At 37.1% G+C, this 14,091-nt stretch overlaps 1 protein-coding gene across 3 annotated transcripts in view; it reads left to right on the forward strand.

Annotated features, from left to right (window-relative positions):
- The window catches only part of LOC107679118 (zinc-binding protein A33-like), a 16,125-nt gene extending 8,611 nt beyond the window's left edge, over window positions 1–7,514 (forward strand). Inside the window, exons 1-8 of one of the 3 annotated variants that reach the window (XM_016474576.1) lie at window positions 1,128–1,151; window positions 1,329–1,474; window positions 2,259–2,566; window positions 4,305–4,400; window positions 4,485–4,718; window positions 5,051–5,070; window positions 5,355–5,461; window positions 6,516–7,514. In XM_016474576.1, the coding sequence (XP_016330062.1) occupies window positions 2,294–2,566; window positions 4,305–4,400; window positions 4,485–4,718; window positions 5,051–5,070; window positions 5,355–5,461; window positions 6,516–7,078 (1,293 nt within the window). In that variant the 5' untranslated portion in view covers window positions 1,128–1,151; window positions 1,329–1,474; window positions 2,259–2,293 and the 3' untranslated portion in view covers window positions 7,079–7,514. Of the gene's footprint in view, window positions 1–1,127; window positions 1,152–1,328; window positions 1,475–2,258; window positions 2,567–4,304; window positions 4,401–4,484; window positions 4,719–5,050; window positions 5,071–5,354; window positions 5,462–6,515 lie in introns of those variants that run through there. The other 2 variants (XM_016474577.1, XM_016474578.1) reach the window with 2 other exon arrangements.
- Window positions 7,515–14,091: the final 6,577 nt, after the last annotated feature.

Below are 14,091 nucleotides of genomic sequence, written 5' to 3' on the forward strand. Positions count from 1 at the left end.
CTCTTCTATAGCCTACTGATCAGATCAAATGAGATATGATTGTGATGTGTCAAATAAGATATGCATTGAGACCTGTGGTACATTGCTTGACAGTTGAATTGGGATGACATGCATATGGCTCTTTTTCAGTCTCCCAGTAAGCTTCTAATTATAACGTCCTCCTGGCACTTTTATGGAGACAAAGTGTTCTATCATTCTGACTCGTGAATAACTGAACCTGTCAAACTGACAGCATATACTGCAGTAAGCCATGGCTGTGATTTCCAGAATTTTGAATGTCACCAAAGCGTACACTCTTTGTTTCTGAGGGGGAAATTGTGTGTAAAAGCACTGTTTGTGAGTCAGGTGCTTACTTCTGCAGGGGTTCTGACCTGCGTACAGAGATCTTAGTCACACCTGAGATACATGCACCCAGATGTGTTACAGCTGTTACAGTGATGTGCATTTACTGATGTGAAATGACATGGACAGCAATAGCACAAGGAGAAATGTTCATTTAGCAAACCTGCATCTGCTTTCTTAATGAAATGCATGAAATCTTTTGCTAATTATCTTTAATTTATTCTAAGCCATTCATATATGAGAGAAAGTCTAGTTGTCACACTTTTTACTTTAGTAAAAACAAAATCATGGTAAATACGCTTATTTTTGAAAGTCACAGACCTTTCTAAAAAAAAAATAATAATTAAAAAAACAGAACAAAGAAAGAAAGAAAAAGATGTAACTAATGACAAAAATGTGAGAACTTGCCCCAACCTGACATTCATGAAAAATACTAGTCCTGAGAACAACGGTCAACTTAAAATAGTATTCAGTGTGCTTTATTGTGTTCTTGTTTATGTAAAAAAATATGGCAATATTGAAATTTTAGATTGGAGGACAGAGTTCAGAAACATGATTCTGGTTTAGGGTTTTAAAAAATAGATATTTGAAACCAAAAACAACTGCTGGAAAAACTTTGGTGTACTTGGACTTTTGACTCAAACACTAGCTAGTTATTGACAGATCTTGTGACTCCTCCACGAGGCATCAGTCCATCTGGTCTCCTTCTATAAAAGTCTATTGTGGAAATAATGTGATATATGTTAAGAGAGAGAGAGAGAGAGAGAGAGAGAGAGAGAGAGAGAGAGAAAATCTACATTTCATGTAAGGTACTAGCACTTGTATTATCTGTTCAAGACATAAGGGATGTTAGAATAAAATTATTACTATTAGGCAAGTATTATTACTATTAGGTGAATGCACAAAACATGCAGCTCTCCCCCCCGTGTTTGTATTTGTTTGTTATGCTTTCTGTTTATTACTTGTTTCCATCATGTGTTTCGAAGGAACGCATTGTGCTGAATCAGTCGTTATGAAAGTAAAGCTGAGCGCTTCTCACACACTGAAGAACTTGTACCCTGACAGGAATATAGACATTTCCCAATCTCTCTGGGTCTGGGACTCGTCGGAAAACCAAACCAAAACTGAAAGGGTAAGTTATATTGTGTATTTATTAAATAACAGGACATATGTTTAATATATGCGTCTTTATTTTCGGTGTTGTTGTGTTTAGCCGTGTAGCTAACTCACAGCAGGCTAATGTTTATACTGCTCTCTGCGAGCGGAGCTACTAATGCTGACACGTTAACAGTAACATAGTGGTATGTTTGTGCATTTGCTTTAATAAAATAGATAGATCTTATACAATGAAAAAGTGTACGTTTAAACTTAATAGCTGTTGTGAAAAGCGGCTAAAATTCGATGAATCGTCTAATAAATGCATTGTTTTGTTTCGGAAGCACAGAATAGAACAACAACAACAAAGAATCACAATAACAACTTTATATTTTCTGCCTAAATACGTCAGTTACTACAGTAAAACTGTTGACTGTCGTCAAACATTAACCATGGGTTATTGGACATGGCCTCGTTTTCAGATGTGTGTTATTAGTACGACTTGCCTTAGTACGGTGCCTTAAACGTACACATTGTACATGAATATGATAGAACCATGGTATATATATATATATATCAGAATTCACATGCTGTTTAGGATCTTGAACCCATCACTTTATCATGTAGATCCCATTAGCAAAAATAAGAAATGAACTATTGTCTTTTGACAAATTATGGTTACCATTGTACATTTTTGTAAAAGGCACCAGCATCGTATTTTTTTATATTTATATGCAAACCGGTCTTACCTTTAGGGCATTTAAGATTAAATGAGAACAGGTGATCACTTTTCGTTTTCGTTATTACATGAACTGTGCCAGAAGTGGAAGTGAAACAAACAGTAAATCTGCTCCATATGGCGACCAACAAGAGTAAGATGAATCTCAGAGAAGATCTGACATGTGCCATCTGCTTTGAGCTCTTCAAAGACCCTGTGATGCTGGGCTGCATGCATCACTTCTGCAGGAGATGCATCGTGTCGTACTGGAAGACGGTTAGGGGTCCTGTGTCCTGCCCTCAGTGCAGACAAGTGTTTCCCAACAAATGCTTCCAGACCAACTACTTAGTAGCTGGTCTTGTGGAAAAGGTCAGGGCCAGCTCCACGTCTGCATCTGTCAAGTATCTGGAGGTGAGTTGTCTTTTAACAGTCAGGAAAAGGCAATTCTGTAGCTTAGTATCTTGTTTTAGACACTTTATGTGTCTCATGAACAGCTTTCAATTCCAAGTTGTTTATCTTGCCCTGCATCAGAAGAAGTAAAGAAGAGAACATATGAGTAATGTCAGCATTAAATGACAAGTTCTGTTTTTCATTAAATGTTTCTTGAAAATGTCCTTCCTCGTTTTTCCAGATATAAAGGTCTATAAAGCCTCATGATTTTTCGTTTCAAAAATCACAAGCCTTCGTCATGTGACTTGAGAATTTCCAAAACACCATAAATGGATTTTGTATTATCTGATACTGGTCCTTATGTTATTTCCAAAGCCTTACTATAATTGTGTTTATTTATAATATGCCATTTCATAATAAAGCATTTCAGACATTTTAAACTGAATGTTTTATACCACCCTACGCAATATGGTTTACATTCAATATTAACATGAGTTCACCTGTTTGTTGGTTGTTTATGTTTTATAACACAACCAGTTATAAGATTTCTGTCAGCATAAAATCTGGACCACCACCCACTTAGACAGGAAGATAGATGACAACCACAGTTCATCTTTGTGTCTTTATGCCATTAATCTGAATTAAATGTACAGCAGTGTCAGGCCAGTTTGTGACCTGCTGTAGAAAACACAGAAAATAGTGGAAATTTGAAGTTTCTGTCCGGTCAAGATTTGATTAGTTCTTAGCGATTAGCTCTTTATTGTAGAATATACTAATCGCTACAGTGATTATTAGGTTGTATCAGTCATGTGCTAACTAACAATAAAGACAAAACCATATTTTGAAAATGACACTCACTGTGTTACAGGGAAAATCTTTCATGCTTAGATATACTTTATAATACTTAAATATACTTTATTAATTTAGATTTAGATATACTTTATTGATCCCACAAGGGAAATTGTTATATCACAGCATCTTAAAAATAGCCCTAAAATTAAATTAAAAGAAAACTACAGCTCAGCAACAAACACTTATCATTAAATATGAAATAAACATGAATGTACAAGAAAACAAAACAACAAAAACATTCCTAAAGTGGTTTTTATGAAAAGTAAAATTCAGTTAAAAATAAGTTTTGTTCACTTGATTTTGCTCCAACTTTCTCACATAAACAAGTCTTGGTATCACCAATTACCTTATAATATTATACATGTATGCTATGATTCAGTACCTCACAATGAATCATAACTGGATCATAATTGAAGTTGCAACAAACAAACTGGAGAGACCCAGCGTTATCGTACGAGGATGTGAATCTATGGTATCAGTTTCAAACGGTTCGCTTCAGTGAACCTTATAGAAGTGTCTCTGAACAGTTTTTGTTTTTCAGGCTACCCACTTATTTATTTTACTTCAATAAACTGTGCTCTACAGATAAAAGGTAGAATTCTTGGACATTACATTTTTAGATGCTCTAACAAGTTTTCCTCCTGTGGAAGGGCAGCCACACATCAGATGTGTTAAACATAACAACATTTAATCTGTTTTATTTCATTTGACAACAAAACTTTTTATTGTTGACACTGTGAATACTGGCTCCTGGAATTTGCATGAAGCCAATAAAAAAAAAATACTGGGAAATTGCTGCCCATTTGTCAGAAAATGGACTGTGCTGACTAAGGCTGAGACATTCATGAAAATACCGTTTTGATTTTCTTTAATACTTTGTCTGTGTTTACCATTTGCTCTTTTCTAGAAGCAATTAAAGGACCGTCTAGAATCGCAAGTCTCCATGAAAGAGGCCTATGTCACTATGATCCGGGAAGACAAAGACAAGATGGAGAGAATAAAAGTAGGTCTACCTTTAAAAGAGAAAGTTCACAATTTGACACTTCCTGCAAACAGAATCACACAGCTCTCCCTTTCCTACCCTCAGAAAATGGGGGCTGAGCTGCAGGGGCGAGTGCACAGCGACTTCCAAGCTCTGCATCACTTCCTGCGGGTGGAGGAGGATGCCATGTTGGAGGAGTTGAGCAGGGAGCAGGAGGAAATGCTGCAGAGGCTGGAGCGACATCTGGAGGCCCTACAGGTGGCCATCAGAGACGTGGAGCAGAACATCAACATGCTACGACAGACTGCCAGCAGCACAGACCAATCTGTACTTGTAGAGGTGATTATAATGACTGTTTCCGTTTGGAAGGCTGCTGCTGCTGCTGCTGCATATCCATTTGTCATAGAACTAATATTTGGAATATTAATGTCATATTTACACAAGAACCTAGAGTGCTGGTTGTCAGAATGAGTTATTAGTGAAGTGCAGCTACAGCCAGAGCCTCATATATATTTCACACAACAGCAGAACTGAAGAAAACTAAATTCTACAGTGATTTGAGCATGTGCTGTTAATTATCGGACAGGTGGTTTGCTTCTGCTGTGTTCTTTCTAGCTTCTGTAGTTGAGTCAGTGAAATAACCTGTTCTATTCCACTTCCTTCCTCCACAGCTTCCAGAATTGAATTCCAAGTGAGTAGCAATTAAAAAGCTATTTTTATTATTATTATTATTTACCACTGTATAGATATCTAATAATGTTCCTTGTACGACTCTTTAATTGTAGTCTGTACCACTCAAATTTCACAGTTTCGGTACCATAGTACAGACTATTGGAACTATTTAACTATTTTATTCCACTATTTGATAATAAAAAATGCTAAACTTAATAACTAAGTGTGTTAGTTATTAATGATAAAAATAATTTGTACTTATCTCTATAAAACATTTAATATCTTTATATATTATTATTACAGATCGCCTCTGCAAGAGCTGAATATCAACCTGAATACTTTCAGAAGCAAACACATTGCTCCTCTTCAATACACTATGTGGCGAAAAATGTTTCAACATTTGAATCCAGGTAATTTGTCCGTTACACTTTGCCTTGATACTTCATCCACTACACACCATATATTTAATTGGTGGTCACTATATGATATTTGTATTTGTAATATTTGTTTTAATAAAGTCAATAAATAAAGTCAATATAGGAGGTATTGAAGTAGAGAAATAGCTCAAGGTATTCATTTTCTGCTGTAACAGATGGTGTTATTGCCATAGTGACAGTTCTCTGCCTGTATGAATAGCCCCCCTTGGGGCAGCAAAGGATTTGGTGATTTGTCGAATGGCACAGTGGGCTCATGTTAGACCATGATTCGGATGTCAGTTTTAGCAGCCTTCACAAATTTTTGTTTACATAAAAATGTAGCGTTACACCCTTATCAGGAAATGTTGAAATGTGGTCTGTTCTACTGATTTCATTGTTTTTCACTTCCATGTTACCCTGTCCATCAGAGTTTTAAAACATCTTACACATCAGTATAAAAACACTGTTACTGTTGTGTTTCATATCTTCATAGCACACATATCTGTATACCAGTTCCATTGGTTCATTTCATTCAAGTTGGATTTGAGGCTTTTAGTCAATATCTGTTAGCTTTAAAGACATATGTGACCCTGGACCACAAAACCAGTCATAAGGATCAAGTTTTTGAAATTGAGATTTATACATCACCTGAAAGCTGAATAAATAAGCTTTCCATTGATGTATGGTTTGTTAGGATAGGACAATATTTGGCCGAGATACAACTATTTGAAAATCTGAATAAAAAAATATTGAGAAAATCATCTTTAAAGTTGTCCAAATGAAGTTCTTAGCAATGCATATTACTAATCAAAAATTAAGTTTTAATATATTTACGGTAGGAAATCTACAAAATATCTTCATGGAACATGATCTTTTCTTAATATCCTAATGATTTTTGGCATAAAAGAAAAATCTATAATTTTGACCCTTACTATTGCTACAAATATACCCCAGCGACTTAAGACTGCTTTTGTGCTCTGTATCATGCAAAAACCCTTCCATCGATTCCAGTCGATGCAGTTTATGAGAGTTTGTCTTTTATTCCCAGGCCCAGCACCACTGATATTTGATGAGGACACCGCTCATCCCAGTCTACAACTATCCAGGAACAAAACCCAAGTCATTGAGAGTGACAAAATGACCAATTACACGTGTGATGCCAAACGCTTCCTTCAGTGTGTCAACATTCTTGCAACAGAAGGCTTCCAGTCTGGCAGGCATTACTGGGAGGTGGACGTAAGTAACAATCCTAAATGGGACCTGGGTGTTGCTCTGGAGTCAGTGAATCGTCAGGTCAGAGTCAAGCTGTGCCCTGAGAATGGGTACTGGACCCTCCGGCTGCGCAATGGCAGCCAGTACTCAGCCGGCACGCAGCCCTGGACGCCACTGACTGTGATGACCCCACCTAGCAGGATTGGGGTTTTCCTGGATTTTGAGGAAAGGAAAGTGTCTTTTTATAATGCAGATAACATGGCGCTGCTGTGTTCCTTCTCCAGTGGGCCAAGAGGAAAAGCATTCCCCTTTTTCAGCACGTGCCTCAGTGAACGCGGTCTGAAACCCCAAGCCATCCGCATCGTCCACTTCCCCTTTGAGTGTCCATCAGAGATGTAAAACAAGGATAAGAGTCTGCAGGCTATAATGAGCCCATGATTTTTAGAGGTTTTTGATATTTAACATTTGTCATCACTTTTGATTCATTAGAGCCGTGGAGCTCTCCTGACGCTAATCAATCATGAGGTGAATTTATTTTGTTTATTTTCCATCAAACAGACAAAAGGGACCACACAAAATGTTCAATAGATTTTTGAACCAGATGCCTGATGGTCCCAGAGATCTGATTTTGCAAGGATAATCAATGTTAATTAATGACAGAAACTACATTGCCATGTTACCCTCAGCTAAACGTTTTTATGTGATTCTGAAAAAATGACAACAGCATACTTTGATATGTATATTGCACAATATTCTTATCTTCAATGCCTTTATAGATATGTAAAGTAATTGTAGATATTACTTGGAAATTAATTAAAATACTTTGTTCTTTTCAGTGGGTCGTCCAGTTGTTTTCACATTCATCATTGAAAAACTGAGCATGCCTCTAATTCCTGCAACATCAGTAGTCAGTGTTTGTTTTCTCTGAAGTCGTCAATAAATGTGATCGTGCATTAGTTCGTTCTGTCCATCATTGTGTCAAAGCTCAGTGACAGGGCAGGAAGATGTTTAGTTTTGATTTATGTCTAGCTCTTCCTTCCTCTCAAATGAACAAAAACAAGCACCCTGTTCTGTTATATGTGTGATACTTTAAGATGAATGCATATAAAATGTGTATACCACAACACAACATATGATTAATTACATCTCATATTTAAATTTAAAGGGTAAACAAAATGCTGTTAGTTTATAAAGTCCGACTTTCCAGGTGGGGAGTGCACCTGGGGTGGCATCCCGGATGCTGAAGACAGCAAGGATGGGGCTGCCATTATCTGTCGGAGCAGGCAAGTGCATTAACATCCTCTTTCCTCCTGCCTCCTGCAAGGGGTCACACAAACAGAATAAGAGCAAACTGCATTATTGCCGCCTTGGGGCTGGGGTTTGGGAGTGCTTTGGCTGCTGAAAATAAGAGTCAATGCTCAGCCCTCCTCCACAGGGTCAGGTTGCCTTTAAACACACAGAACAGCCATGATTTAAACAGCCTATTAACATTCCAGCCCTCTGACTTTGTCCAGTGTGTTTGACACAGGGCTGCTGCTTCAGCCCTCGTTGCCTTCATTTCTAAAGTTGGACATGTTTGTCCTAATGTTTTCATTGACATGTTGAAAATATCTGTGTACAGTATAATAAAAGATAGCAAGTTAAATCTTTTCAACCAGGATACATGTTGCAAGATTTAACATATGGCTTAGGTTCAAATACAGCCTCTCTCTTCACAACATTATCATGGGTTACTGAAAATATAATTTTCATTGGTCCAGAAATGGTGTCTCATAAAATGAGAAAAGTGCTAGGAAAGCATTTGGCATTAAAAGAATTAGTTTGAACTGAAGCTCTACAGTTCATCCGACTTGTTTTCTAAAACACTACGTCTGAACATAGAGCTCATAATTGTTGCAAAGTTTGCAAATGTATGCAAGCCATTAATTTGGTTGTTTCTTGTTCTTGGCAGTGTTGTTAATTCCTGGTGGTGAGTGACATGGTCTCATTTCCTTCTGATGAGCGGGAGAGCGGAGTAATGTGTTTCCTGACCCCAGGATGTGGAAAAAGAAATCATGGCATTTCAAGGTCTAATCCTTGAGCTGGACTCGGCAAGAGGGAGTGCTGCGCCTTTCATGCTGCGCACCGGAAAAGGTCAATAATAATAATAATAATAATAATAATAATAATAATAATAATATGACAGTACTTTTTATAGCTTGGTTTGGTAGTTTAATCTGTACAAACTACTACTAGTACAATAATAATGTTGAGGCTTTCAGTTATTGCACTGCTACTGTTATTATATATAATGTATGTTTATTTATTTATTACAGTCTGAGGGTCACATACTTCCAAATGAACAGTCTTCCCTATTTATATAAACAGATAAAGATAGATAGAGTCAGTGGTTCAGTCAACTGGTTGTGCTTCAGCATACAGATTTTCATTGGACATCAAGTACCAATCCAACACTATACCAAACCTTTAACCTATATTTTTAATGTAGTCTGCATCATTATTTGATATACTTTATATGCATCTTGTTCATGGTTTTTAAGCAGCCTGCTCAACATTAGCATTTGTCTAATTTGTCTAGCTTCTACACAGTGACAGATGGATTTATGCCAAAACACTAGAGTTTAATTGGACACACAGATTTCAATGTCAGTAAAAAGAAAAAGTTGAAAAGCATGTTGATTTTGCTATCTTACTTATTCCCTGCTGCCAGTGAGACAGTCATAACAGACCTGCCATCTATTTTTGGATTGCAACCCGCCAGCTAACAACCGCTGTTAAAACCAATGAGTCATAACTACTAATTGCAATCTGTTCCAGACAGTACACAATCTGCATTCAAAAATTAAATTAAGTTCTATTTATTTGCTATTTCGCATATTTTCCCATCTAAAGCATTTTACAACACTTAAACTGCAAGAACAATCCCTCTGGAGTGGTGCAGGGTTGAGTGTTCTGCTGATGGGATGATCAATAATGGAATACAATAGTTATAAAATGACATTTTTCATATAAGTATAATTATAGGCATAAGGCTCGACCGATTAAGCAAATCCAGACACCCAGCTGCCAGACATGAATGCTTTCATTTGATTATTTATTTTATGGCTGTTAAAAACTCAGTCAGTTCATTAGCAAGTGGCGTAGTGTTTGTACACGTGCCAGGTAACATTATGACTTGAGAATCCCCCACCCCTTCATAACATTCATACTAATGAATGCTTCAAGAGCCAAATCAAACATGAAGCATGCCTGGGAAAACACACATGCACACTATGGCAAGCCATTTTAACATTTAATCTTTACAACATACTAGTACCTGTTTTTTTATTTTTTTTTTTATTTAGATTTTTTAGATTGATTCCATTAAGTACTATTTTTTATTTAACCTTTACTTAACCAGGAAAACCTCTCTGAGATTAAAAATCCCTTTCAGAGGAGTGTCCTGGCCAAAATGGGCAGCTATAACTAGCAATTACTAGTTTCTTTCATTAGTTGATAGTGCTTATTCTTGCTAGTGCCTTGACTTCTATGAGGATCTGTAATTCAGATATCAGTTATTCAGTTTTCATGTATTTCAATTGTGACTAGTACATATTTTTATATACTAGTAGTTATTCACTAGGACACTAGTACTTATTTTAGAAACTAGTACCTATTATTTGATAGTAGTACCTATTGGATACCCGTGTCACATTTATGGTCGGTTTTATTTTTGCTTTCTGTGTTTCCGTTATCCCTGCCCTTTCCATGGTTTTTGATTAATTAGCTCCACCTGTTTCTGTTCTCCCTAATTGCATTCCACGTGTTTATAAGCCCTGTCTGTTCCTTAGTTCTCTGTCTGCTATTATGTGTATTTGTTCGTCAATGATGTGCTACGTGTGTTTCTACTTGTTCCTCGCTCCGTGCTCCTCACAGTAGCATACCGTGACAGAATAGCAGACCGACAAATAATAATAATAATAATAATAATAATATGACAGTACTTTTTATAGCTTGGTTTGGTAGTTTAATCTGTACAAACTACTACTAGTACAATAATAATGTTGAGGCTTTCAGTTATTGCACTGCTACTGTTATTATATATAATGTATGTTTATTTATTTATTACAGTCTGAGGGTCACATACTTCCAAATGAACAGTCTTCCCTATTTATATAAACAGATAAAGATAGATAGAGTCAGTGGTTCAGTCAACTGGTTGTGCTTCAGCATACAGATTTTCATTGGACATCAAGTACCAATCCAACACTATACCAAACCTTTAACCTATATTTTTAATGTAGTCTGCATCATTATTTGATATACTTTATATGCATCTTGTTCATGGTTTTTAAGCAGCCTGCTCAACATTAGCATTTGTCTAATTTGTCTAGCTTCTACACAGTGACAGATGGATTTATGCCAAAACACTAGAGTTTAATTGGACACACAGATTTCAATGTCAGTAAAAAGAAAAAGTTGAAAAGCATGTTGATTTTGCTATCTTACTTATTCCCTGCTGCCAGTGAGACAGTCATAACAGACCTGCCATCTATTTTTGGATTGCAACCCGCCAGCTAACAACCGCTGTTAAAACCAATGAGTCATAACTACTAATTGCAATCTGTTCCAGACAGTACACAATCTGCATTCAAAAATTAAATTAAGTTCTATTTATTTGCTATTTCGCATATTTTCCCATCTAAAGCATTTTACAACACTTAAACTGCAAGAACAATCCCTCTGGAGTGGTGCAGGGTTGAGTGTTCTGCTGATGGGATGATCAATAATGGAATACAATAGTTATAAAATGACATTTTTCATATAAGTATAATTATAGGCATAAGGCTCGACCGATTAAGCAAATCCAGACACCCAGCTGCCAGACATGAATGCTTTCATTTGATTATTTATTTTATGGCTGTTAAAAACTCAGTCAGTTCATTAGCAAGTGGCGTAGTGTTTGTACACGTGCCAGGTAACATTATGACTTGAGAATCCCCCACCCCTTCATAACATTCATACTAATGAATGCTTCAAGAGCCAAATCAAACATGAAGCATGCCTGGGAAAACACACATGCACACTATGGCAAGCCATTTTAACATTTAATCTTTACAACATACTAGTACCTGTTTTTTTATTTTTTTTTTTATTTAGATTTTTTAGATTGATTCCATTAAGTACTATTTTTTATTTAACCTTTACTTAACCAGGAAAACCTCTCTGAGATTAAAAATCCCTTTCAGAGGAGTGTCCTGGCCAAAATGGGCAGCTATAACTAGCAATTACTAGTTTCTTTCATTAGTTGATAGTGCTTATTCTTGCTAGTGCCTTGACTTCTATGAGGATCTGTAATTCAGATATCAGTTATTCAGTTTTCATGTATTTCAATTGTGACTAGTACATATTTTTATATACTAGTAGTTATTCACTAGGACACTAGTACTTATTTTAGAAACTAGTACCTATTATTTGATAGTAGTACCTATTGGATACCCGTGTCACATTTATGGTCGGTTTTATTTTTGCTTTCTGTGTTTCCGTTATCCCTGCCCTTTCCATGGTTTTTGATTAATTAGCTCCACCTGTTTCTGTTCTCCCTAATTGCATTCCACGTGTTTATAAGCCCTGTCTGTTCCTTAGTTCTCTGTCTGCTATTATGTGTATTTGTTCGTCAATGATGTGCTACGTGTGTTTCTACTTGTTCCTCGCTCCGTGCTCCTCACAGTAGCATACCGTGACAGAATAGCAGACCGACAAAAAGTGAGCAGCGCCTCTCCTCCCCGTGTTTCTTTTCCGTTTTTGAAAGTTTTTTGTTTTCCAGTTTCTCATGGAGATCGCCGCTTGTTTTGCCGCCTTAGCCCGCAGAGATCTCCCATTCGTGGAGTACGCTTGGGAATTCTGTGGGCTCACCGTGGCGATGGCTTTGGATGACGCCACGCTCAACTCGCTGTTCTGGATCGGGGCTAATTACCATCGCCCCGTGGACCTCCCAGACACCACTGGACTAAGCTGGAGGGAAGGGATCCTCCAGTGTCTAGAGAGTGTCCGGCCCCGATCTAGAGCCAGCTCGCCATCAGGCCCGCCGGCCGCCGCTGACTCAGCTCTCTTGGACATGGCGCTACCTCCATAGTTCTCTGCTTCTATCCTCACCCCAGAATCCACTCCAGAAAGTTCTCCTTCATCTCCGCTGGTCCTGTTCAGCCCTCCTTCGTCTCCTGATTGCCCCGAGTTAGCCAGCCTTGCACCTCCAGAGTGCCCTCCAGAGTCAGCTCCTCCATGGCATCAGCTCCTTAATTAGCTACTTGTACTAATCTAATAAACACTAGTACACATTTATTAGATACTAGAACTTGTTCCAAATGTTACTTGTAAGATTTTTTAAAATTATTTTATATTATATTGTATTATATTTTATATTTTATTATAATTAAACTTTACAGTGGCCATTCTAATAAGTCATAATGAGTAAAAAGACAAGTAAAAAAGCAGTTATGACTAGTAAAATATGAATTATTACTAGGAACAATCAGGGTGTGATTACTAGTAGCAATCAGGTGGGGGGCCTGTAGTGACCTGTGCACTGATAACAATTACAATGTTTGTAATTTTGCCTCAATAAACTCTGAATTTGTTGTTTATCAATAGGTAGTGAGGTAGTTGTTAAGTTTAGGTATGTGTAGAACTATGGAATCTAGAATATGGTCATTCTTCAAAATAACTTTTATGTTCAATAGAAGAAAGAAATTCGTTCAGGTTTAAAACAACTTGAGAGTGTGTAAATGATGACAGAATTTTCATTTTTGGGTGAACTATCCCTTTAGTGTTAATAAAACAATAAAACACAAAGAGAAAATTTACTCATTGCTCTTGACTGAAGAACTTTATTACAGTTGCTTTAAAGGGATAGTTCACCCAAAAATGAAAATTTGATGTTTATCTGCTTACCCCCAGGGCATCCAAGATGTAGGTGACGTTGTTTCTTCAGTACAACACAAACGAATATTTTTAACTCAAACCGTTGCAGTCTGTCAGTCATATAATGTAAGTGGATGGGAATCACGGCTTTGAGAGTCAAAAAAACATACACAAACAAAACCAAATTAAACCCTGCGGCTCGTGACGATACATTGATATTTAAAGACACGAAACGATCGGTCTGTGCAAGAAACTGAACAGTATATCGTTTTTTACCTCTGATCGTCTTTTGACACTCCTAATTGAGATTGTAGATAGAGTGTCAATGGTCCATTTGAGAGATAGGTGGCGGTAATGCACTTATAAGTCTGCAATCTGCCGTAAAGCAAGAAGAAGAAGACGCGTCATGCGCTCAGGACAGTTCAGACATTGCGGTGAATCAGAGGTAAAAAACGATATAAATACTGTTCAGTTTCTTGCACAGACCGATCGTTTCATGTCTTTACACATCA

This window comes from Sinocyclocheilus anshuiensis, unplaced genomic scaffold (assembly GCF_001515605.1).
Source record: "Sinocyclocheilus anshuiensis isolate Anshui unplaced genomic scaffold, SAMN03320099.WGS_v1.1 scaffold2422, whole genome shotgun sequence".
Taxonomy (NCBI): Eukaryota; Metazoa; Chordata; class Actinopteri; order Cypriniformes; family Cyprinidae; genus Sinocyclocheilus; species Sinocyclocheilus anshuiensis.